Genomic DNA, 27,130 nt, shown 5'->3' with positions numbered 1-27,130 from the left:
AAATGTATTCACCAAGGAGTCACAGATTATAATATAACAAATAACTGAAAAAATATTCTAATAACTATATTTTAGTATAATTGGTTTTCTTTGTAGTCTTATGTATTTTATTTTCTGCAGAGTATTCTGGGGAGCCCATCAGCCTCACCAGGCTGTAACAGGTTCCAGGCACAAATAAGTTGGCTCTTGGTGGAGCCAGATGTGTGTAGGCATCAGGGATATTTGTTAAAATGCAGATTCTTGGAGCCCTCTCCAGAGGGTGTTATTCTGAACCATCATTTTTGAAAGCCCCCTCATCAATCAGTTCAAGATAGGTGGTCCTAGAGTCACCTTTGAGAAACACCCCTTTAGACTTGGACCCTGAAAGTAACATCTCCCTTGGGGACTTTTGGGGTGATGAAAATGTTCTAAAATAGGTTGTGGTGATGATTGTACAGTTCTGTGAATGTACTAGCAACCATTGAATTGTGCATTTTAAATGGGCAAATTACTGGGTGTGTGAAATATATCTCGGTGAAGCTGAGGTGACTCAGGCCCCACAACTCTCCCAATTTAGATCTCAAGATTTCAAGACAAAAGCCCTGTCTGGTGTGGCTTAGTGGATTGAGCACCAGCCTGTGAACCAAAGGGTCACCAGTTTGATTCCTAATCAGGGCACATATCTAGGTTGCAGGTCAGGTCCCCATTAGGGGGCATTTGAAAGGCAACTGCACATTGATGTTTCTTTTCCCCTCTTTCTCCCTCCCTTTCCTCTCTAAACATAAATAAATAAAATCTTTAAAAAAGAAAAAAAGAAAGGGGAAAATAGCTCTTAAAAAAAGAAAAGATTTCTACACAAAGGATAGGAGGCTGGGCTCGACTCTTGACTTCGTGTTTTCAAATCTCCTTCTTAGTACTTTATAATCAGTTTCTCTCTTTTTTGGGTAGTTTAGTTATTTTACAAGTGAGGGGACAAAAGAAGTCAGGGTTTCTTAGAAGAAAGTTGATCAATGTCATTGTTTATTGACTGACCTTTTTGGGGAAGCATTTTCTTTTGCATATGAGGGTATTTTTTATATTAAAAATCCTCAGAGCCCTGATGAAAATCCTTGTGCTTGAACTCAGAAACTTTTGTAACTCCTCAGAGCTTCCATTTTCACCTTTCTAAAATGTTATCCAAATGCCCACCCCACCTGGCAGAACTGCAGTGATAGACATGAAAGGCACATTGTGCATCACCTCTGTCTAGGTCACAATCTGTTGTCCAGTGGGTGAAATCCAGCCTGTATACAGGCTTGCTGGCTGCATAATCATGGAAAAAACATTTGGAATGATTACCCACATTTAAAAATTGGTAGATCATAAAAAAGCCCAGATTTTTGGTTCCTCTTGAAAAATCAGGTTCTGCCATGTGGGGCCCATATTCCCTGACCTGGCCTGGCCAGGACTGGGAAGCAGCTACCTTGTTCTGGGGGTGAGGGGCTTGTGTACTTTCTCCAGTTCTCCTGGGCACCTCCAGGCTCACTAAACCCATTTCTATTCCCTACCTGGTCCCTAGACATTCATGGGAATGTCCCCTGGTTTCAACAGATTTTCTGGTTCCTTGGTGTCAGCACTTGTGCTCTTGCTGGGATTTATGAAAGATAATGAGGAGAAGAAGAGTAGCTGTAGTTTGTGACTTCTTACTACAGTTGATCCCTGAACAACACAGGTTTTGAACTTCCAGGGTACACTTATACATGAATATTTTTCAGTAGATATGCAGTTGGCCCTCTGTATGCCCAGGTTTTTCATCCAGATTCAGCCAATTGTGTATTGAAAACTACTTTTAATCCTTTTTTGGAAATCCGTGAATGCAGAAGGGCGGCCTTATGCATTGTTTATTATGGGAGGGACTTGAGCATCCATGGATTTTTGTATCCTTGGGTTTCTGAAACCAGAACCTAGTGGATAGTAAAGGGCTGTTTGGGGGTAATCAAGAGTTATGTGCAGATTTTCTACTGTGCTTTACAAAAAATTGTTTGTTAATATTTAGTTCTAGGAGTCCTCCCCCAAGACCTATAAGGTGAGAGTCATTAAACCTTTTCCACTTAATGAAACCTAGATAGAGCTGGAGAGGCCATGCAGCTTGCTCAAGATCATATAGCTAGTAAACAGCAGAGCTAGGATTTGAACCTAGGTTTCCACTACTCCAGAGCCTGTCCTGCAGGATCTGAGAAATGTCTGCATTGTGTTTTATTTACTAAGGGTTGTTGACCCTTAGGAGATCCCTCCTATAGGATGCAGCATTCATAACTGCTGGTAGGCTGTGCAGGTGCTGGAGATGTTTGGCCTGAATAGCCAGGGCTGAATGCTGAGTGAGCTCAGAAGCCACAGTTAGACCACATGTGAGCCACATCTGCTGTATGTTTAGCCTGAAAATAATTCCTATATCTCCCTTCTATCTGGTTTCAATTGTTACCTTTCAACTCACAGCTTTTATTTTTTATTTTATTTTTTAAAAGTTTTTAAAAAAATAATTTTATTTATTATTTATCTTTAGAGGGGAAGGGAAAGACAGGAGAGAAATATCAATGTATGGCTGCCTCTCGTGCGTCCCCTGCTGGGAACTGGCCTGCAACCCAGGCATGTGCCCTGACTGGGAATCGAACTGCGATCATGTGGTTCGCAGGCCCGCGCTCAATCCACTGAGCTACACCAGCCAGGGCTCACAGCTTTTATTTTTAATTTTAAGAAAAGCCCTGGCTGGCGTAGCTCAGTGGATTGAGCATGGGCCTGCGAACCACACGATCACAGTTCGATTCCCAGTCAGGGCACATGCCTGGGTTGCAGGCCAACTCCCAGCAGAGGACGCACGAGAGGCAACCATACATTGATGTCTCTCTCCCTCTCTCCTTCCCCTCTAAAGATAAATAAATAAATAAAATTAAAAATAAAAAAGAAACCCCATTTTAAAAAAAAAGAAAAGAAAAGTTATTGTCACCTTGCCTGGGTAGCTCAGTTTGTTGGAGTGTCATCCTGTACACAAAATACTTGCAGGTTCGATCCCTGGCCAGGTTGTGTGGGGAGGCAACTGTTTAATGTTGTTTTTCTCTCTGTGTCCCTCTCTCCCTTCCTGTCTCTCTAAAATCAGTAAAACATATCCTCAGGTGAGGATTAAAAACATTTTATTGTTGTTTATTGTTGATTCTCAGAGAACAGACCCCAGCAGACCCTGGCAGACCTTGGAAGACTTGGCTTCTCCCAGAGTTACCAGCCACTAGGTGGCCGAGACAATTCAGAGCCACGATGTCTGTGCTCATTACTATTTCCACTGCCACTCATCTAGGCTCTTCTGGGAAGTTCATCAGTTCTAGAGTATTATCTCTTCTCTCATGGAGTGACATTTAATAGAAGTGTTCCTATATACTAGATATTACAGGGATATCACAAATGTTGGGGGCCAGGTCCCACCTGTGCAGCTGGAAGGGAGGTTTGAGTCCCTTCTAGGTGCTCCTTGGGAACCTCCTCTTAAGCATTGTTTGCTGTGTCAGAGAGCAGCTTTGGCAGAGACACCAGGGGGAATCTTTAATCTTTCCCACTCAGACTGCCAACTGAATCAAGGGGCTTTTTTTGTTTGTTTTGTTTTTAAGAAATCTGTGTTTGCCTTGCTTCAGTTGCTGGCACTGAGCGATCAAAGTACATTTTCTCAAAAAAAAAACAAAACACACATTACAGCTGCTGAAGATTAGATATCATGTGGAAATTTTTTTCCTCATACAAAAGGTTGGAAATAATTTCTCTTCAGTTATGGGCAAAAGCTGAAGGATATGGCTTAGCTGCAAATCTTTACCTCTTTTTTCTCCTTCCTCTACCTTTTTTAGGGTGTGTTGAATGGTCTCCCTCGATAATTATGGCAATTTGTGTTGCAATTAAGGTACTGAAACATCCCGATTGTTGTCCCTTCCCAAGGCAGATCATTAAATAAAATGTATTTTTGAACGTCCACATAGCGGAGTAAAATAGCCTAGTTAGAAACAGCTGTTAGCAAAGAAAAGCAGCAATAAGTTGTCACCTGAGATGGATGCTATAAAGAGAAGGCAGACCATGGAGTGGACATTTCTGATGCTTATAGTTCAGACCTTCAGGCTTGTAAAATCAGATGTCCTCTTTCTTGCCAATATTATAACAACAATTGCTGTAGATGTTAACAGCTTTACAAACCATCTCAGCACTCCTGCACTCTCATTCTCACCCACTGGAAGTATTACTGCTGTATACACATTGGATTTGCTGGTTATTAATTCTCACCAGCCTTGGTAATAGCATTTCTTGTATATCAGGCCTGTGTTCAAAATAGCTGACTGCCCCCAATTAGCCAGCTCCATTAAGTCAGAGACATGCTAACTCATCTGGCAGAGAGGCAGTATAAATATAGTATTAGTAAATATAGTATTAGTTGTTAGGAATGCCTCCTCTGGAGCCAGACTGCCGTAGCTCAAATCTTGGTTCCCCCAAATATCATCATTTTGACCTTGAGCTACTAGACCTCTCTCTGGTCTAAGTTTCCATCTATAAAATGCGGGGGGTAGGGGTCGGGGGTGTTATAATATTATAATACTATCTTTCTAGAACATAGAGAGCTATGGTAGCTATGATAGGTACCATAAAAATTAGCTACTGTTACTTGTTTTTATAGTCACCTCAGTTCCTGGAACATAAAAGGTACTCAAAAAATGTAATCTATTCAACGTTATTTACCAAGTGCCTGCTGTGTGCCCAACACTATCCCAGGAATGAGAGTTGGAGCACCTTTCACTTTGTGTTCCCGGGGCAGTCCTAGAAGTGTGTTATTGGCAAACATGACAGATAAAATCTCTGTCCTCCTGTTATAAGCTAGGATAAAAGAGAGAGATAAACCAAGAGATATTTTTGGGTAGTTCACTGAATGAATAAACAACATCACTTCAGATGGTAAGAACTGTTCTGGAAAAGAAGACATGGTCTGGGATAAAGAAAGATAAGAGGAGGGGGTCCAGGGCCTCCACATGATCAGGGAAAGTCTTCTTGAGGAGTTAACATGTAAGATGAGATCTAGAGGTTCTCATGGAGTCAGCCTGGCCTTGATGAAGTCTTGCAGATAAAGATCCCAGTAGAGGGGACAATAGAGCCTAAGACTAGAACATTATTGGAGTGTAAGTTGTCTCCCACAGAATTCTTCCATCTGACCTGTCTGGGAGACTAATCTATGGGGTCTGTATCACCTGGGCTTTTTCTGGCTTCCAGCTCCTTCAGCCAGGGGATGGTACCAGTGGCAAATTGCAGGGCAGGAGGACAATATGAGTTCGGTTGGGGTATTTACAGTCTGGGCTGTGGTTTGGCAATGGCTTGGTTCCTGCACCCAAGTCCGCAGCTCTTGCAGGCTATCTCCTCCAGTTGCAAGTCTTTCACAGTCCAGTAATGTTGCTCTCCACTGTGTGCTTTCAGACCAGGAATGATAATGGCTTCCTGCTATTGCCAGGCCCTGGGTGTCTCCCTAGTTCCCTTCATCCTGCCCACATCTTTGTAAATAATTCTTTACTAAGTAGTCCTCAGTCCTCATTAAACCTTTGAGTATGCCTGTGTCCTCGGAGGCCCCTGAGTGGTCCAGCTGTCCCCAGGAGTCTTAAAGTGATGGCTAGAGTAAGTGAGGGGCAACAGGCATTGGCTGGGTCAGAAAGGCGATGGCAGCAGGAGCTGGACATGTGTTCTTAGTGGGAGAAGTCAGTGTTAAGCAGGGGAGCCACATAATAACATATATATTTTTGGAACTGAATTGAAGTGGCAATGTATTTTTTGTTTGTTTGTTTTTGTTTTAATCCCAGCACTTCTTTTCAATTCAGTTTAGCTTCTGAGAAACACTGTTATAAGCTCTGTGACTGTCTCTTGGATTTTTCTTTTCTCAAAAAAGGGTCCTCAATTTAGCTGTTCATGTTGAATGCCCTACCTAGTGAGATTTTGTTAACGTCAGTGCCTCATGGTAACAGTGATCATTTGGGGGGTTTACATGAAGAAGGTGGCTTCTGCTCTTCATCTGCTTTGAAACTTACAATCTTGTTTTTGTAGTTGGAAAAACAGGACTTTTCACGGCTCTGTACGTAAGAACAGAATTGTAATTTTGGATACATGTATCTTTTCCAAAAAAGTTACCTGACAGGTAACTTTGCATTCTCATTCTGGAACCCAAAAAGGGAAGTTCTCAAAGTTTGTCTCCATAGACTGCAGTGTATTGATGAGTGGGATTAATGACATTTTGTCATTTTTTCTCCATTGTTTGACCATAGCTGATTCTTTTAGTTTCTCTATAGCTGCTAAAGGGAGGGACTTGGGTTTCTGTCTTGACTTTTTTTTTTCCTGCTTCATGACTAGGAATATTTATACTTGTTTTGATTCTCCACTAGGATCATCCTGAACATGGTGTCCTGTTTCTTGTTCGAGAGCTTCTTAACGTGATCCAGGATTATACCTGGGAGGACAGCAGTGATGATAAAATCCGCATCTACACCTACGTCCTGCACCTTCTATCTGCCATGAGTCAGGAGACCTACCTCTACCATGTAGACAAAGGTAGTCAGGTTCCCTTCCACCAAACTGCACTGTGTTGTTGAATTTCCTGAAAGTCAAGTGAAATATTTTCATTTTCTTTTATTTAATCCACCTTGTATCTTACCTACCATGTACTCCTAGTCCAGGGTCTCTCTGGATTTGCCCAGTGTAAGAATTACCTGGGACAAATCTTAATATGCGTCCTGAGCCCCATCTGCCCCTTCTAAATTAGAATCCCCAGGAGGAGACCTGAGGATCTGTATTTATAACAAACATCCAAGATTTAAAAATCAGATGAATTCAGATAATCCCTCTTTTGGGTAGTGCTATCTGTGGTGGTCTACGGAATAACCTAGAATGGTGTTTAAGTGTACACATGCATGAGCTTCATCCCAGGCCTGTTCCTTAGACAGGCCTTGGTCTGGGGTATTTTTACCCATTACTTTACGTAATGGGTAAAAATAGTCCAGCTAGTCCCTAGATCATGTGTTCAGGAGGAAGGAGATGGCCTTCGGGGCCCCCATGTACAAGCAGCCATTTTGAACTTGCTGTTATGAGTTTGGGAGCAGATTCCTCATGTTGTATACATAACATGGGACCGTCTCAATTACAGACCTCTGCCTTCTGAGCCTAAGCATCTTCCTGCCTCAGTTCCAATTTTTGATTTAAAAAAAAACACAGCACTTTTTTGCTCAGGTCAGTGATTATGTACTTTAGGGTTTAAGCCACTGTGTCTACATTTGGTGGTGTCAGGGAACAAATTTGCAGTGGTAAGGGATATGGGCTTCTGCCATAACTTAGAAGCTTTTTACTAGCTGGGATTTGGAGGCTGACAGTAAAGATTTAAACTTAGAGAGGCAGGTTAATGTAGGTGATGATAGCTCTGACAACCTGAACTCCTACTGCATGCCAGGTGCCACACCAGACTCTAGGGGCCTCTTTTTCCTTTAGTCTTCTCAGCATTGTAATGAAGACAGACAATCCTGTCCCCATTTTACATACTATTATGGGGGAGACTCAGAGGATAATATTATTTACCAGCTAGCTATGTGGTTTCAAGGACTTGGGGCCAGTGAGTGATTGAAGTGGAATTCACACCCAGAACTGTGGGATGTATATTGTGCCGCCTTCTTGATTACAAAGTAACAATGTTTTAATTAAGTATAACGTAACATACATGCCACCAACTATAAAGCTCAGTAGATTATCCCAAAGTGAACACACCCAGGTAACCTCCACCCACATCAAGAAACTGAATTTACTGGTTCCCCAGAAGTGCCCCACATGCTTCCTTCTAATCAGCACCACCACTTTCCTCTCCAAAGGTACACCTTTCTCCTCACTTCAGCATCACCAGCTAGTTTGCCAGTTCATTTACTTTTATGTAAATGAACTCAGTTAGTACATTCCTTGATATCTGGCTTCTTTCACTTGGTGTTGTGTCTTTGAGAATCTTCTGTGTTAGAACTGTAGTTCATACTTTTACATTGCTGTATACTATATTCCATTGTGTGACTATGCCAGCATTCATTCATTCCATGATGGATGAATATTTGCAGTTTCCATTTAGAGTTCTAGACTGTTACAAGTAGTGCTGCTATGAACATTCCTGAATATATAATTATTGGTGTACACTTCTTTCGGGTATATCCCTAGGGGTGGAATTGCAGGCTCATCGGATTTGCTTATATTCAGCTCTGGTAGATACTATATCAGTTTTCCAAAATGGTTATACCAGTCGATACTCCTACAGGGTATGAATGAGGGTTCCATTTGCTCCCCTCAGTATGGTCAGTCTTTGCCATTTTGGATATTCTAATGAGTGTAGTTTGCATTTCTCTGATGGCTAATGAGATTGAACACATTCTCCTGTATTTGTTGGCATTTTTATTTCCTCTTTTGTGAGGGGCATGTTGAGGACTATAAACAGTAAACTTTTGAGGACCAGACACTGACGTGGAAGTGGGTCTGTAAACAAAAGCCCTATCAGAAGAGCAAGCTCTCTGCTCTCCAGTTAATCTTTTGTATAAACCACACAGCCAGGGCAGATTATAGCAGCCAAAGTGCTAGCAAGGGAGTGTGGCTGGGTTCAATAGTTAGGAGTTTAGTTTTCTGGTTTTTAGAAATGAAAACAAAAGGATGGGTTTTCTTTTCCTTCTTTTTGGCCCAGCTGTGTTTCCTTTAGATGCACAGTAATGACTAGAAGTTTGTGTTGGTAGGAGAGAGTCCCTAGGTTGTGGAGGCTTTCCAGGGATTGTGAATTCCATTTCCTTATCCTTTTCTTATTCTAGGCAGCCTTTTAGACAGCAATGACACAAGTTAGGATTTAATGAAAAACTGGCTTCAAATGTTTTTTGCATTTATGAAGAAGAGTGTGGCTGATTTCTTTCCAGATTAACAGAAAAGAGTATGTTTTGAAATTACTTGGAGCCAGTACTCCAGTAGTTGCATGCAAGAGAGTGAGTGTGTTTGATGTGCAAGGGAAGAAGAGTACAATAGACTATTTGTTTACTGACTGTGCAGATAGAGTTTATCTAGTAGGAAGAGTATAATCTAGGATGCCGCTGTGAAGCCAGCATAGCCCCTTCACACCTCCAGGCCAGCTGCCAGCCCCTTGAAGCGTTCAGAGTTGTGACCCATGGGACAGACAGATGCAGAGATTTGGGGCTATTTTTAGTGGCCATTTGCCAGGCATGTCATTTCTCCGCAGGTCTGAACTCTCAGGCTCACTTTACACTCTGGCTTTAACCAGTTTTATCCTAATTCTAAAAGTCACCCTTCCTACCTCCCTTCCTCTTATCACCACCAAAGTAGATACTTTGTGTTAAAGTAGATACTTACTTCACCATTCCTGATCCATTTGTTTACTTTCTGTGGTACATTCACTGTGGCTCTTGCTAATGCCAGAATTCTAGCCCAAGCCTAGACTTTAGGATCCTGTACCCGCTGTTTCCTCCCCTCCTGACATTCATTACACATTATTACAATTGCCTGTTTGCTCATCTACATCTCCTCAATAGACTGAGAGCTCTGGGAATGCAGGGACCAGATGGGCTTTGTTTCCCACCGGATCCCTAACCAGCTTGGCTGATTGGCCATGGACTCTCTTAGACTTTCTCTCTTCTCCAGTATTGGGCTAAACAGAATGAAAATAGATTCCAGCCTAGAGTCAGACTGGGAATTTATGCCAGGAACAATTCTAGTCCTTAGCAGAGACATGGGAAATTCCTTCACTAGCTGTAGTTTATCACAAAGTCAAATGGTGAATCAAATGCTTTTGCCGTTTACTGCCACCCTCCTCATGGTGGAAAGTTGTGACAGATGCCAGAACAGTCTTAGAAATTCTGGGACAGACCCGTGTGGCCCAGGGCCTTTTCTTTCCAATCTGTTGTTGGAGGAGTAATTGCAAAGCAAATAGCCTAGAAAGTATTTCCTAGAAGGATCCCCACAGACAAGCACTTGAGGACTGGATTAAAGATTACCTACAGAAACAACAACAGACTTCCGGCCAAGATGGAGGCGTGGGTAGAAACACTGTGCCTCCTCGCACAACCAAATTTAAAGACAACAAAGTTTTAGTAACAACAACGCAACTAAAACACAGAAAATTGAACTATACGGAAGTCCGACAACAATGAACAATTCAGCCAGAGTGGTAAGAGGGGCGGAGCCAGCGGCAGAGCGGGGTCAGGCAGGAAAGATCCGCCTGACCAACCCCAATTGCACAGGCAGCCGTGGGCGGATCCCAGGTATAGGGTAGCAACAGGCAGACCCAGTGAGGGTGTAGGGCAGCAGGCTGACCGTGGTCACACATTTGTGCACAGGTAAACCAGGTGAAGGAGCCAGCAGTGAGACAGACCATGCAGGCCCCAGTTGCAGGAAGCAGCAGAGGGGACCACCATTGCCCCTTTCTGACCCCACTCCCACATACAGCGCCACAACCCAGTGACTGAGTTGCCCTGCCCTGGTGAACACCTAGGGCTCTACTCCTCATACATAACAGGAGCAAATAGACCAAAATATGGCTCAAGAAGAACTCCAAGCCCCGGAGCCGATAACTCTAAGCGACCAAGAAATAGCCAACCTTTCAGATGCACAGTTCAAAACACTGGTGATCAGGATGCTCACAGAACTGGTCGATCTTAGTCACAAATTAGAGGAACAAATGAAGGCTAAACTAATTGAAATGAAGGGAAATGTACAGGAAGCCAATAGTGATGGAAAGGAAACTGGGACTCAAATCAAGGGAGTGGACCAGAGGGAAGAAAAAAATGACCAAACAGAAAAGTATGAAGAAACAAGAATTCAAAAAAATGAGAAGAGGCTTAGGAACCTTCAGGACATCCTTAAACGTTCCAACATCCGAATTATAAAGGTACCAGAGGGGGAAGAGGAGGAGCAACAAGCGGAAAACTTATTTGAACAAATAATAAAGGAGAACTTCCACAATCTGGCAAAGCAGTGGACTTCCAGGAAATCCAGAAAGCTTAGAGAGTCCCAGAAAAGTTGGACCCAAGAAGGAACACACCAAGGCACATCATAATTACATTAGCCAAGATTAAAATGAAGGAGAGAATCCTAGAAGCAGCAAGAGATATAAGGGGACAATCACCTACAAAGGAGTTTCCATCAGACTGTCAGCTGATTTCTCAAAAGAGACCTTGCAGGCAAGAAGGGGCTGGAAAGAAGTATTCCAAGTCATGTAATCCAAAGACCTACATCCAAGATTGCTCTATCCAGCAAAGCTTTCATTTAGAATGGAAGGGCAGATAAAGTGCTTCTCAGACAAGGTCAAATTCAAGGAGTTCATCATCACCAAGCCCTTATTATATGAAATGCTAAAGGGACTTATCTAAGAAAAAGAAGATAAAAAATATGAACAGTGAAAGGGCAGCAAACTCACACTTATTAACAACCACACCTAAAACAAAAGCAAACTGAGAGGACAGCTAGATCAGGAGCGGAACCGTAGAAATTAAGATCACATGGAAGGTGAGCAACAGGGGAGTGGGAGGAGGAGGAGAAGGTGGGGAGAAGGTACAGAGAATAAGTAGCATAGACAGTAGGTAGAAAATGGATAGGGGGAGGGCAAGAATACTATGGGAAATGTAGAATCTAAAGAACTTGAGACATGTGAACATGAACTAAAGGGGGGCAATGGTGGGGAGGGGCATGCAGGGTAGAGGGGAATGAGGAGGGGAAATAGGACAAGTGTAATGGCATAATCAATAAAATATACTTAAAAAACAACAACAAAAGATTACCTACAAATAGATGCTGGGGATCACAGAGACTTACTATGCTTTTCACTTTTAGGCAGTACCTGTACACCCTGTGTACAGATGGGTGTGTATATGTGTATGTTGTAAAGAGAGCAAGTGCAAGGGCTGGCCCAGAAGTATTGTAATGGCATCAACTGCTGATTCTAAGGGTGAGATGGTCTCCAGCGTACTGTTTCCCCAACTTTTCTATAGTCTTTGACTTCTTTTTTTCAAAATTAAAAGGTAGGCTGAGAAGAACACAGCAAATTATATTCCTGTAGAACTCATTTTATTAAAAAATGTTATCAAACCACAGCAGATTAGTGCCAATGCTTGTGGCCACGTGTACACTTCAAGGCCACCAGCATAGTCTCTGGTTTATCTAATGTCACCACACCTGGGACAATGGCCTGAATTTTAGTCCTCTGCTATATTAGAAGCAGCAAAGAACTGCTGCTACCCCTTCCTTCTTCTTGACCACGTGGCACCTGCTGCTGGTGCTGCAAAGGTTTCTCTCTGCAGTCTGTGGATTCTTCACTGAATGGGGCTTCTCAGAGCACTGCTTATTCATTCCAGGCTGAAATAATGGTGCTTGACCATGTCCAAGTTTCATACAATGGGGAGTACTAAAGTCACATAGGTACGAAGGGAAAGAGTAGGCTCTGCAAGGCTGGGTTGTCCTTTCAGTATGGACCCTAAACTTCACATCAGCCTTGCCCAGCCCTCACCCCCAGAGAAAGAAAAGAACGAAAATAACTGAAGTGTCACAGAGGGGACCAATTAAATATATACAATGGAATACTGCCCAGCTATTACAAAGGAAACAGCTGATCTGTAGATGCTGATATGTAAATAGCACCAAGTATGTCAGTCCAAAAAACAAAGTGAAGAACAGCATGCTGTGTGTTCTCTCCTTTCTTACCCAGAGGTCAGGCTGTGTGTGCATTAACGAGGGAGGTCCAACTCATTTTTTCCTTGCCAGCTTGTTGTGCCCCAGGTAGCAGCTGTCACATGAGGTTCCCAAGCAGAGATATTTTCAAAGACATTATAGTTTGCCAGCAGGCATCCGGAACTTCAGGGTTGATCTGAGAGTGTTTGAGGGATGACAAGGCAGGTCGTTGGGTGTAGTACCTAATGGTGTAAGCTTCAAAATGGGACATCTTGGTTTTGGATACTAGCTGGGAGCACCTCTGAGCCTATTTTCTCATGTCAAAGGGAGATGTTAATGTTATCTCTTTCCCATGCTGTTTATGAGAACTTGCAGTAACATGTTGAAAGCATTTAGCCCAATGTCTGGGACAAGGAAATGACTCAATATTGGTCACCACTCTGATGCTCAGCATGATTCTTGATGGGCCCTTCCACACCCTGATCTCTGGCTCCGTCTATCCAGAAGTCTAGGTATTTTCTTTGTGATTCAGGAGGCCTCAAGCCTAGTGGGAAATTTGGCCATTTCCACTTGTCCTGCCATTATTTCCTGACATCTTCTGACACTGTAAGCCACAAGACTGCTTCTCCCTGGCCAGGATGGCCTTAGTAATGTGTCTCAGCTCTGGTTTATTCCATCAGTTGACTCCAATGACAGCCTCTACGGGGGAGATTCCAAGTTTCTGGCTGAAAACAACAAGCTGTGTGAGACAGCGATGGCACAGGTCCTGGAGCATCTGAGGATCCTGGCCAAGGATGAGGTAGGTGCCCTCTGTCATCCCCCATCCTGCTGCTCGTTTGCTCTGAATGCATGTGTGTCCAGGGTGGGTGGATGTCTGTTCATTCTGGAAAGAAAACTTTCACGTGAATAATGTGTTCATGTGCAAACTGTGGCCAGAGGGCCGTGCATGGAGCCTTTACTCTTGCTTTTTGCCTATCTGCCAAGTTCCCCTGGCCATCTGCTATATCCTTATCCCCTAAGATTAAAAAGGAACTGAAATATTCCTATTTCCCAGTGACATCATAGCCATCATAAAATAGTACAATGCATTACTCATGTGTTTGTGGTGATGCTGGTGTAAACAAAACTACTATGCTGCTAGTCATATAAAAGTACTCCATACCATATTTCTAGGGTACCTACTCTAGTTCAGATATGTTTAGATTCATGGTTACCATTTTGTTATAATTGCTTGCAATATTCAGTACATTACATATTGTATACAGTCACAGCCCATGACCACTAGGCTGTACCATACAGGTGTGTAGCAGGTTTTGACATCCAGATGTGTGTGAGTGCACTCTGATGTTTGCCAACAAAATTTGTCTAATGATATGTTTCTCAGAACATATCCTCATTGTTAAAATACATAATTGTCCCAGTTCTCTTCCCTAGTTATGTCAACCATGGCTTCCATTTTTTGCAGCTTCAGTGCAAATATGTAGGTGACACATGGATCCCAGAGGCCCTGTCTCAGGTTGGCAGAGATGCATGTTTGTTTGTTCAGACACTGTGTTAAGGCTGACTCCTGTAGTGTAGTCAAGGTGGGGGAAGTCATAGTGCCTTAGTTGTCAAAGCCAGTGCCTGACTTTTCTCTACATCCTTCCTGTGGATCTGCTGGTGCTTTTCATTCTGGTGTTGCTCTTCATGGCTCTGAACTATCTGCTTGAAGCTCTGAGAAAACCTGATGGCCCATCCCTGATCTCTTCCTGGCAGGCCCTTTTTTTTCTCACTGTCCTCCCCCTAAGTTCCCTTTTCCAATCCCAAGATGGATTTCAGACTGTGGTTTCCAGTGGCTTTCCAGCCCTCTCCTTCCTTGCTGAGACCTCCATCCTTTTCCATCTCCTTCCTGGAGTCTCTCACTCCTGGGTTTTTCTCGCACACCTCTTACCCCATCAAACCCTTTGAAGACAAAATAAGATCAAACTGGATATTAATTCTTTCTAATTTTCAGGACTGTATAAAATACCACCATTGCCCTCAGCCCCACCAAAAAACCATGATTATATAGCTGTGAGTGCACACGGGTAGGCATACATATATGAGTGTGTCCTGGGTTCCCATTTCCCCAGCAGCATTCAAGCAAATGTTGGAGAGTGGGATTTTTTTTTTTCTGAACTTCATTACCTGGTGGCCTCTGCCAAGATCAGGGGTAATACCAAAGGGCCAGCCTTTGGGTTAGCAGTTCAAAGGGCAGAAGAAAACCACAGAACCTCTGCTTCCAGGGGCCTCAGTGTCACACAGTCCTCTCTCTAGGAACGGAAAGGTTTGTGGGTGTGTCCCACTGACTCTGGGACACTTAATGCATGGAATGCACTTGGCTGTCAGTGGTAGTGGCAACATTAGAAGCCCAATGTTCTTCAGAAACTGGATTATTAAACCTGAGTATTAGAAGTGGCATCCCCTCTCCCAACTGAAAGAACACATGTGAACTCCCCCTGGAGGTTAAAAATCCAGCTTTTCTTTTCCATAGGTTATTTTCAGGAGAGCCCTTTCTACCTATACAAGAAATGGAGTGTCCTTCTCCTCAGCCTGCCCTTGTTACACAAATTAGATCCCCTTTGCCCCACCCCCATCAGAGAGAATTCTTAGTGTCATTCCTGATTTTTTTTAAAAAAAAATTGGCTCTGGCTCCAGCTTCTATCTAGCCAAGCGCCTTGTAGAAAGAGCAGGTCCCTGTGTTTGGCACTCACATTTTGCCACATGGTTTGAAAGCACACTTTTCACTCATGCAACAGGCTGGATCTAATCAAAGGTTGCACTGATGGCATAAGTGACCATAGCCTATGGCGCTCATGCTCATAATTTAAAGCATAGACCCTCATAATTTGGAACTATTTTTATTTAACATTGCTTTCTTTCTCTTAGGGGAGGAGGCATTGATGGTGGTAAAGACTCTAAAACAGATTTTTAAAAAATATATTTTATTGATTATGCCATTCCAGTTGTCCCATTACCCCCCTTCATTCCCCTCCACTCTGCACACCCCTTCCCACTCACATTCCCTGCCTTTAGCTCATGTCCATGTGTCATAAGTTCTTTCGCTTCTACATTTCCCACACTACTCTTGTCCTCCCCCTATTTTCTCCCCACTGTCTATGCTACTTATTCTCTGTACCTTGTCCCCCCTCCTCCTCCCACTCCCCTGTTGCTAACCCTCCATGTGATCTCCATTTCTGTGGCTTTGCTCCTGGTGTAGCTGTCTGCTTAGTTTGCTTTTGTTTTAGGTGTGGTTGTTAATAACTGTGAGTTTGCTGTCCTTTCACTGTTCAGATTTTTTATCTTCTTTTTCTTAGACAAGTCCCTTTAACATTTCATATAGTAAGGGCTTGGTGATGATGAATTCCTTGAACCTTATCTGAGAAGCACTTTATCTGCCCTTCTATTCTAAATGAAAGCTTTGCTGGATAGAGCAATCTTGGATGTAGGTCCTTGCCTTTCATGACTTGGAATACTTCTTTCCAGCCCCTGCTTCCCTGTAAGGTCTCTTTTGAGAAATCAGCTGACAGTCTGATGGGAACTCCTTTGTAGGTAACTGTCCCCTTATCTCTTGCTGCTTCTAGGATTCTCTCCATTTTAATCTTGGCTTATGTAATTATGATGTGCCTTGGTGTGTTCCTTCTTGGGTCCAACTTCTTTGGGACTCTCTGAGCTTCCTGGACTTCTTGGAAGTCTATTTCCTTTGCCACATTGGGGAAGTTCTTCTTTATTATTTGTTCAAATAAGTTTTCCACTTGTTGCTCTTCCGCTTACCCTTCTAGTACCCCTATAATTCAGATGTTGGAATGTTTAAAGATGTCCCGAAGGTTCCTAAGCCTCTTCTCATTCTCCTCATTTTTAATTCTTGTTTCTTCATTCTTTTCTGTATTTGTTTCTTCCTTCTCGTCTACTCCATTGATTTGAGTCCCAGTTTTCTTTCCATCACTATTCATTCCCTCTTCATTTTCCTTCATTTCAGTTAGGGTAGGCTTCATTTTTTCATCTAATTTGTGACCAAAATCAACCTGATCAGCATCCCGATCACCAGTGTTTTGAACTGTGTATTTGAAAGGTTGGCTATTTCTTGGTCACTTAAAAGTATTGGCTCTGTGGCTTTGATTTGTTCTTGCAGTTGAGCCATAATTTTTTGGTCAGGTCGCAACTGTTACATATGAGTGGTGGAGCCTTAGGTGTTCACCAGGGTGGGGCAACCCAGTCACTGGGTTTTGACAGGGTAGGGTTGTATGTGGAGGCAGAGTCAGAGAGGGAAAATGGCTCTTGTTCGGTGCTCTTTCTGATTTCAGACCACTTTGCCACTTCCCATAAGCAAATTGGGCCCTTCTGGTGCTGGTTCCCAGGTGGGTGGGCATGTGTACATTCTAGGACCTTGTGGGTCTCTCCAATGAACTCTCCTGTGAGGCTGGGAGTCTCTCCCGCCACCTTTTCAATTGGTGTTTTGAGGCTTTATTTCCTGTTGCTGGTGCCCTGGATTGCACGGTCTGTCTTGCTGCCCATTTTTGCCTGGTTTATCTGTGCACCATTGTGTGACCGTGGTCAGCCCCATGCCACCTACACTCCCGGGTCTGGCTGTCACCACCTTTTCCTGCTGCAACCCCTCTCTACTGGCCGCTGATTCTGCCCCTCTTACCGGTCTGGTTGAATAGTTGTCAGAGTTCTGTACAGTTCAATTTTCTGTCTGTTCTGGTTGTGTTTTTGTTTCTTTATCTTTGTTGTCCTTAATTTTGGTTGTGCAAGGAGGCACGGTGTTTCCACCTACACCTCTATGTTGTCCGGTAAAACAAAATTTTAACACAAGAGCAAATCTGGAATGTTTCTATAGACCATTTGAACTTGCCAGGGATGTTCACTGAAAATGTCTGTTCATATATGTCCATTTAATAGAAAAATATGAGTGAACTAAGTTGAGTGGAACAAGTCATCCTTCACTGAGCAGTATGTGAAATTTGTAGGTGATACCACATGTCAAGAGCTTCAGAGGTGGAATATTTCTGGAGCAGGGATGTGAAACTAATTTTCACTGGGGGTCACATCACCCTCACTGTTGCCTTCAAAGGGCTGAATGTAATTTCAGCTCTTTAACATTAAGGAGTAGTTACATTTATACAGTCCTAAAATTATTTCAGCCCTTTAAAGGCAATCATGAGGCTGATGTCACCCCTGGTGAAAATGAGCTTGACACCCCTGCTCTAGAGTCTGGTGCCCTAGAAGAGCTGGTCAGATTTCTCTCCACGTGGTGTGGAGCAACGCTGCCTGCTATTGGAAAACCCTAGTGTTGATGCTGATTCCAAGTGTCTCATCTCTTAGCGTGGGTCACAGCCCTGCTTTCAGAATTATCTTCTATATCCACATGAAAAAACCAATCCTCTTTAGTCACAAGCTTTATAAAGTTGTTTGCTTAGGTATGGTGAATTTGTGAACCCTGCCAGATCCTTAGAATGACAAGCACGAAAAGAGTGAAAGTAGCTCTTTTCTATGTGAAACCTCAGTGGAGAGAGGTGGTGGCTTGGGGTCCTGAATGGGTTCTCATGATAGTGATTGTAGTTCTGGATCTTTGCATATTGGCTGGCATGCCTTATGCCTCAGACCCGTCTGTGATGATTTCATTTTTAATAGGCTGTGCTTTTAACACACATGTGAATTGGGCTCTCTAGGGTAAAATGCTTATTGAGAAGGTATGAAATGGAGAAATAGTTAAGAGGTTGTTTTCCTTTGACTTTTTAAATTCTCTCACATTTCAATGCAGTGTTTATGAAGGGCCTCTCTTGGGGTGACTCATTGGCTTTGAAATAGGATTTTTTAGTTTGGTCCTCTACATCCAAGCAGAAAACGGGGCCTTCATGGTCTCCAGGTGGTAGACAATGGCATGTTTAAAAGGGGAGCAGAATGGGCTGCAACATACTGAATGCTGGTCTCTGCCTGGGCTCCTAATTGGGGCAGAACTACAGTATCTGATTAAACAAAGATCCCAGAGAAGGCAGTTGCCAGTCAGTTCATGAGTCTGTGCCAGTTAGGTACCTTTGAGCTTGTGACTGTCACCTGGTTCAGGCTGCTGCCAAGGTAACCTCAATTTGGGGGGGGGGGGGTCTGAGTTTCTTCATGGGCACTCAGCCACCATAACTCAACTGTGTTCAAAGCTGTGTATTGTGTTTTTTTTCTCCACTAAAAGACTATTTATTTATTTATCTTTTTGTTTTAGATTTTTAAAAATTATTTATTTTTAGAGAGAGGGGAGGAGAGTGAGAAAGGGAGAGAAACATCAATGGGTGATTACCTCTTCTGAACCCCCAATTGAAGACCTGACCCACAACCCAGACATGTGCCCTGACTAGGAATCAAACCAGTGGCCCTTTGGTTCTCAGGCCAGAGCTCAATCCACTGAGCCACACCAGCTAGGGTATTTTTATTTATTTTTCAATTACAGTTGACGTACAATACTATATTAGTTTCATATATACAACATAAAGATTAGACAGTAAGTAATCTGCCCTGGTGATATTAATGCCCATCTGAACCATACATAATTACTACAATATTATTGACTATATTCCCTTTGCTGTACTTTACATCCTACAACTATTTTCTAACTACAGATTTGTACTTCTTAATCCCTTCAACTTTTTCACCCAGCTCCCCCCCTCATCTGCTTGTTCTGAGTCTTGTTTGTTTTGTTCATTTCTTTTTTAGATTTCACATATAGGAAATCATGGTATTTCTTTCTCTGAGTTATTTCACTGAGCATAATGCCCTTTAGGTCTATTTGTGTTGTCACAAATGGTAAGATTTAATTCTTTTTTTATGGCTGAGTAATATTTCATTTTATGTATGTATCACTTCTCATCCACTTGTGTATTGATGGGCACATGTGCTATTGTGAATAATGCTACAATGAACATAGTGGTGAATGTGCTTTTTCAAATTAGTGCATTTCTTAACCTGACTAGTATAGCTTAGTGGGTTGAGTGCAGGCCTGTGAACCAAAGGGTCACCAGCTCAATTCCCAGTCAGGCACATGGCTGGGTTGTGGGCCGGGACCCCAGTAGGGAGTGTGCGAGACACAACCACATATTGATGTTTCTCTCTCTCTTTCTCCTTCCCTTCCCTTCTCTCTAAAAATAAATAAATTTTTTAAAAAAATTAGTGTGTTTCTTTGGGTTAATACCCGGAAGAGGGATTGGTGAATCATACAGTATTTCTATTAATTTTCTGGGGAACTCCATACTCTTTTCCATAGTGGCTACACCAATTAGCAGTCCCCCTTTTCTTCACATCCTCACAAACATTTGATTGTTGATTTATTGATGATAGTCACAGTGATAGGTGTGAGGTGATATACCTCATTGTGGTTTTAATTTGCATTTTTCTGATTAGGATGTTGAGCAGCTTTTCATATATCCATTGACCATCTGGATGTCCTTTGTAGCAGTGGTCCCCAACCTTTTTGGCACCATGGACTGGTTTCATGGAACAAGAGGTAGAGGGACAAGAGGAAGAGCTCAGGCAAGCTTGCTTGGCTTGTGGCCTGGTTCCTGACAGGCGAAGGACCAGCATCAGTCTGTGGCCTGGGGATTGAGGACCCCTACTCTAGAGAAATGTCTGTTTTGGTACTAAGTTGTATGAGTTTATAAATTTTGAGTGTTAACCCTTTATTGAATATATGTCATTGTAGAATATCTTCTCCCATTCCATAGGTTGTATTTTTGTTGTTGATGGTTTTCTTTGCTTTGCAAAAACTTTTTAGATGGATTTAGTCCCATTTATTTTGTTTCCCTTGCTAAAAAGAAATATCACTAAGAGCAACTTCAAAGAGTTTACTCCCTATGTTTTCCTCTAAGAGTTTTATGGTTTCAGGTCTTATATTTCTTTAATCTACTTTGAGTTTATTTTTGTATATGGTGTAAAAAAGTAGTTTCTTTAATATGTCTGTCCAGTTTTCCCAACACTGTTTATTGAAGAGACAATCTTTACCCCATTATATGTTCTTACCTCCTTTGTCATACATCAGTTGACCATATAGGCATAAGTTTATTTTTGGTCTCTATTCTGCATGTCTTAATCCTTTATGCCAGTACCATGCTGTTTTGATTACTACAGCCTTGTAGTGTAGTTTGATATCAGGTTGTGTGATTCCTCCAACTTTGTTCTTTCTCAAGACTGCTCTGGCTGTTTGGTTGGTGTCTTGGAGTCCCATATAAATTTTAGGATTACCGGTATTTGTTCTAGTATTGTGAAAAATGCCACTGATATTTTGATAGGGATTGCTTTTGAGTCTATAGATTGCTTTGGGTAGTTGTATGGACATTTTAATGATGTAAATTCTTCCTATCCATGAGCACAGTGTATCCTTCCATTTATTTATGTCTTCAATTTCATTCTTCTATGTCTCACAGTTTTCTAAGTACATGTCTTTCACCTCCGTGGTTAAACTTACTCATAGGTATCTTACTCTTTTTGATGCAAATTTGTATCCTACTTCATTTATCAGCTCTAATGGTTTTTTGGTGGAATCTTTAGGGTTCTCTGTATATAGTATCATATCATCTGCCTGTGGTTTTACTTCTTTTCCAAAATTGAAGGGCTTTATATGCATCATTTCATTTGACCCTTACTTACCCTATTGGCTGGTATTATCACATTACTCTCCTACAAATGCAGAACCTGGGACTCAGGGAAGTTAAGCAGTTTGCCCTCCAGATGATCCATGGCAGAGTTAGCATTTAAACTCAGGCCAGCATTTTAATGACTGGGCCCATCTCAAGCCCCAGTGTCAGACAGTAACTTCTCTTTTCTGTTTTAGGCCCTGAAGCGCCAGAGTTTGTTGGGTCTTTCCTTCTTTAATAGCATCTTGGCCCATGGGGACCTGCGCAATAACAGGCTCAACCAGCTCTCTGTAAACCTGTGGCACCTGGCACAGAGGCATGGCTATGCAGACACCAGGACCATGGTGAGACACTTGGAGGGCCCCTCACCAAGCCCCTGAGGCACAGGGATTATATGGAGCTACACAAGTTTACAGGCCAGAGCACAACTAACATAGCATTAGGGCATGGCAATTAAACACCCCTAATTTCCTCCTTCTTGAAAGGCACCAGGTCCAAGATTTCTGCAGTCACTCCCTTGCTCTACAAAATATAACACTATTAAAAGTTTATTCCCTCTGAATACTACACATATTAAAAGATCAGTCAGTCATTCTTGATCACATCCAAATTTAAAAAGGGCAATTTGTAATCTAAGATATTTTATTTAAAGATTATGCTTGTTTCTCCCCTTCCTTATCCTCCAAAGACTTTACCTGTTCTCTGCTAAGAAAAAAGTAGGTCACTTCTACTGGCTGATTTGTTGCAGCCTTGGGCTCTAAGGATAGAGAATTACAAACCAGAAGGGAGATGGTTTATTCTTTTTCCTTCTAGGTGAAAACTCTGGAATACATCAAGAAGCAAAGCAAACAACCAGATATGGGTCATCTGACTGAGCTGGCACTCAGGCTTCCTTTGCAAACGAGGACCTGACCCTGGGGCCTGTCCCTAAGGCCTGCACCCGGGGCAGTGGGACCAAATGCAGAAATACATGCTTTTTATTTTATTTTTGCACATAATATGATTGGTTTAAGCTTCTACCAAGCTTCTTGACCTCTACTAAGGTTATTTTGACAATGAAGAAGTGGAATTGTAAAAACATTAAAATCTTGTTCACTAAGCAACAGAATACAGGTAATACCTTTCTTTCTGGTAGGTGTCTTTATTTTTAATTGGGAAAAGAGCTAGTTTCCTCTCTCTAATTTGAGTCTAGAATTAAATGTTATCCAAACCACCTTGGAGGATTCATAAAAGGCAGATGGCTCAATTAATTTTTTTCTATCAAAAAGCAGCTCTTGATTGAACTTAGAACATATTCTTTAATGGCATAAACCTCCTGAAGGAATATTTATCGTCATGGCTGTTCATCTAATTATTTCTGATTCTCTTTATATAGGAGAAAGAGAATGTCTAAACATTTTGCCTGGCTTGCTTTGTAGCTGTAATTCTAAATAGCATGTGATTTTTGTCTACTTTTTACCACCAGTTAGGTAGAATCTGAGTCTTGTTTTACCACTGATGAGTTTCCACTGACATTTTATTTTAAACCAATAAAAGTATTAGTATTGATTGGTGGGAACTCCCAGCCTAAAGCCCTTTGTTCAAGAAAATGCATCCAAGTTGTAGATGAATAGTACCCCAAACTATTGTGCTTTTGGAAGGTAGTCACTAGACATAGATTACATTTTTCTCTGCCTTGTGAAATGCAATTCACACAGCTAATCTCAGTAAAAGTGGCTAAGATAATTTTTAAAATAAATTTAGATAAACTGATGTTTTAACTATTTACTACTAGGAATGTACTGTAGATTTTTTTTCTGGCCAATTTAATAGTGACAACCCCTCACCCCCCCAAGGAATTCTGTTGAAAACATAGATGACCTCCACTAAAGAACAGCAGGTAGAGAAGAATGCCCCTTCATGGAACAAAACATACAGAAATTTGGAAAGCATAGTGATAGTGTCCAAATATTCCTAAGTGGCCTTTATTTAACAAAATTATTTCCAATACTGTTACTACATGGTACTATTTAAATAAAACAGTTGGCAAATTCACAAATTATGTGCCTTAAAAAGTCATTTCTTCTATTGTGAGGCTGAACACATCAGACAGCATTAGTTCCCAAGCCAGAGTCAGCAAATTCTTGTCACTCTTATATTCTCCTGAAATTGGATTTCCCCAGTAGATCAGGTGGACATACACCAAAAGAGCTTCTGAATCATATAGCTTGGCCAGGCAGAGGCTTAGGTTTTCCATGCTCTTGTGAAGTTTTCTCCAGCCCAATACTATTTCAATTACCCAGTCCCTAAAAGCCACAGCCTACGTGGGGTGAAGTCTGATCAAAAGATGATGGAACACTAAAGAAAAACCCCAAGAATTTTAGTAATTAAAGTAAAAATGAGGAAAACTTCTTCATGAGACCTGTATTCATTTTCTCCCACCGCTTTCATATCAGTAAATTACCACAAGCTTAGTGGCTTAAAGAACAATATTATCACCTTACAGTTCTACTGGCCAGAAGTCCAGCTGGTCTCAGTGGGCTTACCTTCAAAATGAAGGTATTAGCAGAGATGGTTCCTTCTGGCAGCTCCGGGGGAGAATACATTTCCTGCCTTTTCCAGCTCCTACAGGCTGCCTGGCTGCCTGCCTTGTCTTGTGTTCCTTTCCTCCTTCTTCAAAGCCACCACCAGCTCCTGGAGTCTTCTACAGTCTGTCTTCCTCTTCCACATTAAAGGACCTTTGTGATAAGACTGGGCTTATCTGGGTAATCCAGGATAACCTTATTTTAAGGTCAGCTGGTTAGCAACCTTAATTCTGTTACCTTAAACTCCCTTTTATTTTGTATCCTAACATTCACAGGTTCTGGTGACTAGGACATGGGCATATCTTTGGAGTGGCAGGGCATTCTGCCAACTACAATCTTGAATAGTTATAAGTTTATAAAGTGGTTAAGAATCATGAGGTTTTGGGAACAGCTGGATAAGGGCAATTGTGAGGAGGGTTAGTCAGTGGGAAAAACAGCCAACTTGTTTGATAAAAGGGCTTTAAAATAAGACCTTGGCCAGGCTAGACCTCCCCTGTCCCTCTCTGAGATTCTGAGCAAAAATTCAAAACCTTCAGCCCTGGCTGGTGTAGCTCAGTGGATTGAGCATGGGCCTGTGAATCAGACGATCGAGGCTCGATTCCCAGTCAGGGCACATGCCTGGGTTGCAGGCCAGTTCCCTGCAGGCCAACTCCCAGCAGGGGACGCATGAAAGGCAACCATACATCGATGTTTCTCTCCCTCTCTCCTTCCCCTCTAAAGATACATAAATAAATAAAATCTTTAAAAAAAATTTCAAAACCTTCTAGTTCTAATTGAGACAGGCTGTGTCTACTCAGAGTCAAGAAATGAAGAACATGGAAATCACCCAAAAAACTTGGAGTTGGAGGAGGGTACTGGGCAAGAGGGACAGGAGTGGCTAAAGCCAATATGGTTTAATTCACAAAGGACAGGAACCCAGCTAACACCAGGTCAGACAGGAAGTCCACCTATGACCTCAGACTGTTGCAAGACACAGACCTACTCATGTAAGCAATGGCAGTATACACAAACAAGGTTAAGTTAAATCTGAGGACACAGTCATACCTTGCTGTCTTGGCTGCCCAACCTTCCTGTTTAAGTTACAGAATTCAATAAACTTTATTGAATAACTTTCCTCTTCAGTCAGTGGTGACAGAGTGAATTCAAAAGTCAAATCCTATTAGACTATTTTACTAAAGAGCAGGATATGAAAGGCGTGACCATCACACCCTAATGAAAGCTATCGCTATGGGGATAAGATAATGGAGAATCCATCATCCTCTCCAGAATCACCCAAGAAATGCCTAGCCACAATCCTTCCACATGAACCAAGGCAGTCCCAAAGCAGTGTGATCTTTTCCAAGATAAAAACAATTAGAGCAGTCAGTTGGTTTCTTTTTACACCAGTGGTCTCAAACCTTTTTGTCACCAGTGACACAGTTTCATGGAAGACAGTTTTTCCACAGATGAGGTAGGGATAGTTTCAGGATGATTCAAGTGTTTCCTACTGCGCGGTCAGGTTCCTAACAGGCCCAGACCAGTACCAGTCTGTGGCCTGGAGGTTGGGACCCCTGTTTTAAATGAAACAAAATCCTGTGATATTGATCAAGGCAAGAAGACTTAGTCCTCTGTCAAAGGAGGTGCCCCAAAGCTAACTCCAATGCAGAATCTAACCTAAGATTTTGGGTGGCCTCTTCCATTATGTATCTCATGGCTGAATCCATGAAAGGCCAAATTCACATCCTGAGGGAATTGACCCACTTGAGTCATTGCTAGTACAGATTAGTAGGACTCCTGGCCTGATCTGGCAATGGTTAGGGTCCTAGTAGGCCTGCCTCACCTCTGCCCATGTTTGTCTCACAAGCATCTGTTCCTCACTTCTTCCTTACTGGCCTGAGAATCTTACATGTCAGGGACTGGTTCATAAAGTGTATCTTGGGGGACTTCTGGAAGTTTCTGTGAGCCACAAAGTTTTTCTTCCTCTGGAATGTTCTAGTATCTTGATAAGCTGCCTGGAATTGCTATAGCCATCTCTCCACCAGCCTGATGAAGCCACCATTAATGATGGAGAAGAAAAGAAGTGTTTCCTTGATGAGCTACTGGATCAACCCTCTACATTGGGACTTCCTGCCATCTGAGACTCTATCTCCTGGTTGTTTAGGCCTGCCTGAGACAAGATATCTATAGGAGGCATTTAAGCCAAGTGATATGGAAATTTCCCAATCATGTATTTTGGGAAGCAAAATGCTAGGTGAATGGAGAGAAGGTAGTCACGTGTCACCGGGGTTACTGTACCTGGAGCTCTGTGAGGATGACTAGCGCTCAGGCTTGGGAACATTGTCCACAGCTGATAAAGCAACTTCCGGGGTCATCCCCACCAGTCTGTGCCTCCTGGCACTGGACCTCTACCAAGTCACGTGGGATTCCTTCTTCATGATGGAAAAAAATCTAATAAACACATCCCTGAGAACTTGCTATTGGTTCCTGGACTAACCACTTTCAAAAATGCCTCGTTCAGAATTCAGTAAAGGCAAAAGCAGTAAATCCAGGCTCACCACTGGAGTTGGAAGGCAGGTAACTGGACAAGATTGGTTTTGAAACATATTTCCCAGCAACTGATTCCTCAGCCATATTTGCTTGGTGGCAATTCAAGATGATTATCTACGTGCAGCTTTTCCAAGATTAGAAAGGAAAGTGAGTGTGTTATTTCTGTTCATCACTAATTCCACCTCCTGTCTGAGACTTCTGTAATAGACTTCTGTTACTTCAATCAGAAGTCTTTTATATAATACTCCAATGAGTATTCTAGGAAAAATTCCAGTGGGGAGAGGTATACTTACAGTAGTGAACATTAGTATAGGGCTTGAGGTATAAAACTATGTAACACACTGCACTTATTAGCTAGATGATCCTAGGCAAGTTATTCATCCCTGAACCTGTTTCCTCATCTGTAAGATGGGGATAACAACAGTACCTATTTCGTAGCTAATAATATTAATGCAAGCAAAACATTGGTATACTTATGGCATGTACTATGTACTCAACAAATATTACTTATATAGGGGGGCCTAAAAAACTGGTGTTATCTTTTGGAAGGTGGGCCCCTTGTCATACAGGTTTCCCCCACTGTTCTAGAAATCCATCTATGTCAGTGTACCAGTTGGTGAGAAACCCTTTCAACACATTTGCCCATTTCATCATGGGTGATTTATGAGTGTACCTGTCCACACTGCACTAAGTGCTCAATAGTTTTTGAGC

At 42.2% G+C, this 27,130-nt stretch overlaps 1 protein-coding gene across 3 annotated transcripts in view; it reads left to right on the top strand.

The window, feature by feature from the left end:
* The window catches only part of VPS35L (VPS35 endosomal protein sorting factor like), a 168,678-nt gene extending 145,579 nt beyond the window's left edge, over positions 1-23,099 (top strand). The window contains exons 28-32 of one of the 3 annotated variants that reach the window (XM_037057107.1): positions 6,399-6,564; positions 13,374-13,492; positions 14,159-14,209; positions 21,527-21,673; positions 22,143-23,099. In XM_037057107.1, the coding sequence (XP_036913002.1) occupies positions 6,399-6,564; positions 13,374-13,492; positions 14,159-14,209; positions 21,527-21,673; positions 22,143-22,241 (582 nt within the window). In that variant the 3' untranslated portion in view covers positions 22,242-23,099. The remainder of the gene's footprint in view (positions 1-6,398; positions 6,565-13,373; positions 13,493-14,158; positions 14,210-21,526; positions 21,674-22,142) is intronic. The other 2 variants (XM_037057108.1, XM_037057109.1) reach the window with 2 other exon arrangements.
* Positions 23,100-27,130: the final 4,031 nt, after the last annotated feature.

This window comes from Sturnira hondurensis, unplaced genomic scaffold (genome assembly GCF_014824575.4).
Source record: "Sturnira hondurensis isolate 20B ecotype Veracruz unplaced genomic scaffold, ASM1482457v3 Scaffold0009372, whole genome shotgun sequence".
In the NCBI taxonomy this organism is placed as follows: domain Eukaryota; kingdom Metazoa; phylum Chordata; class Mammalia; order Chiroptera; family Phyllostomidae; genus Sturnira; species Sturnira hondurensis.
The sequence above is the reverse complement of the archived record's forward strand: the minus strand, read 5'-3'. Positions and strand labels throughout refer to the sequence as shown.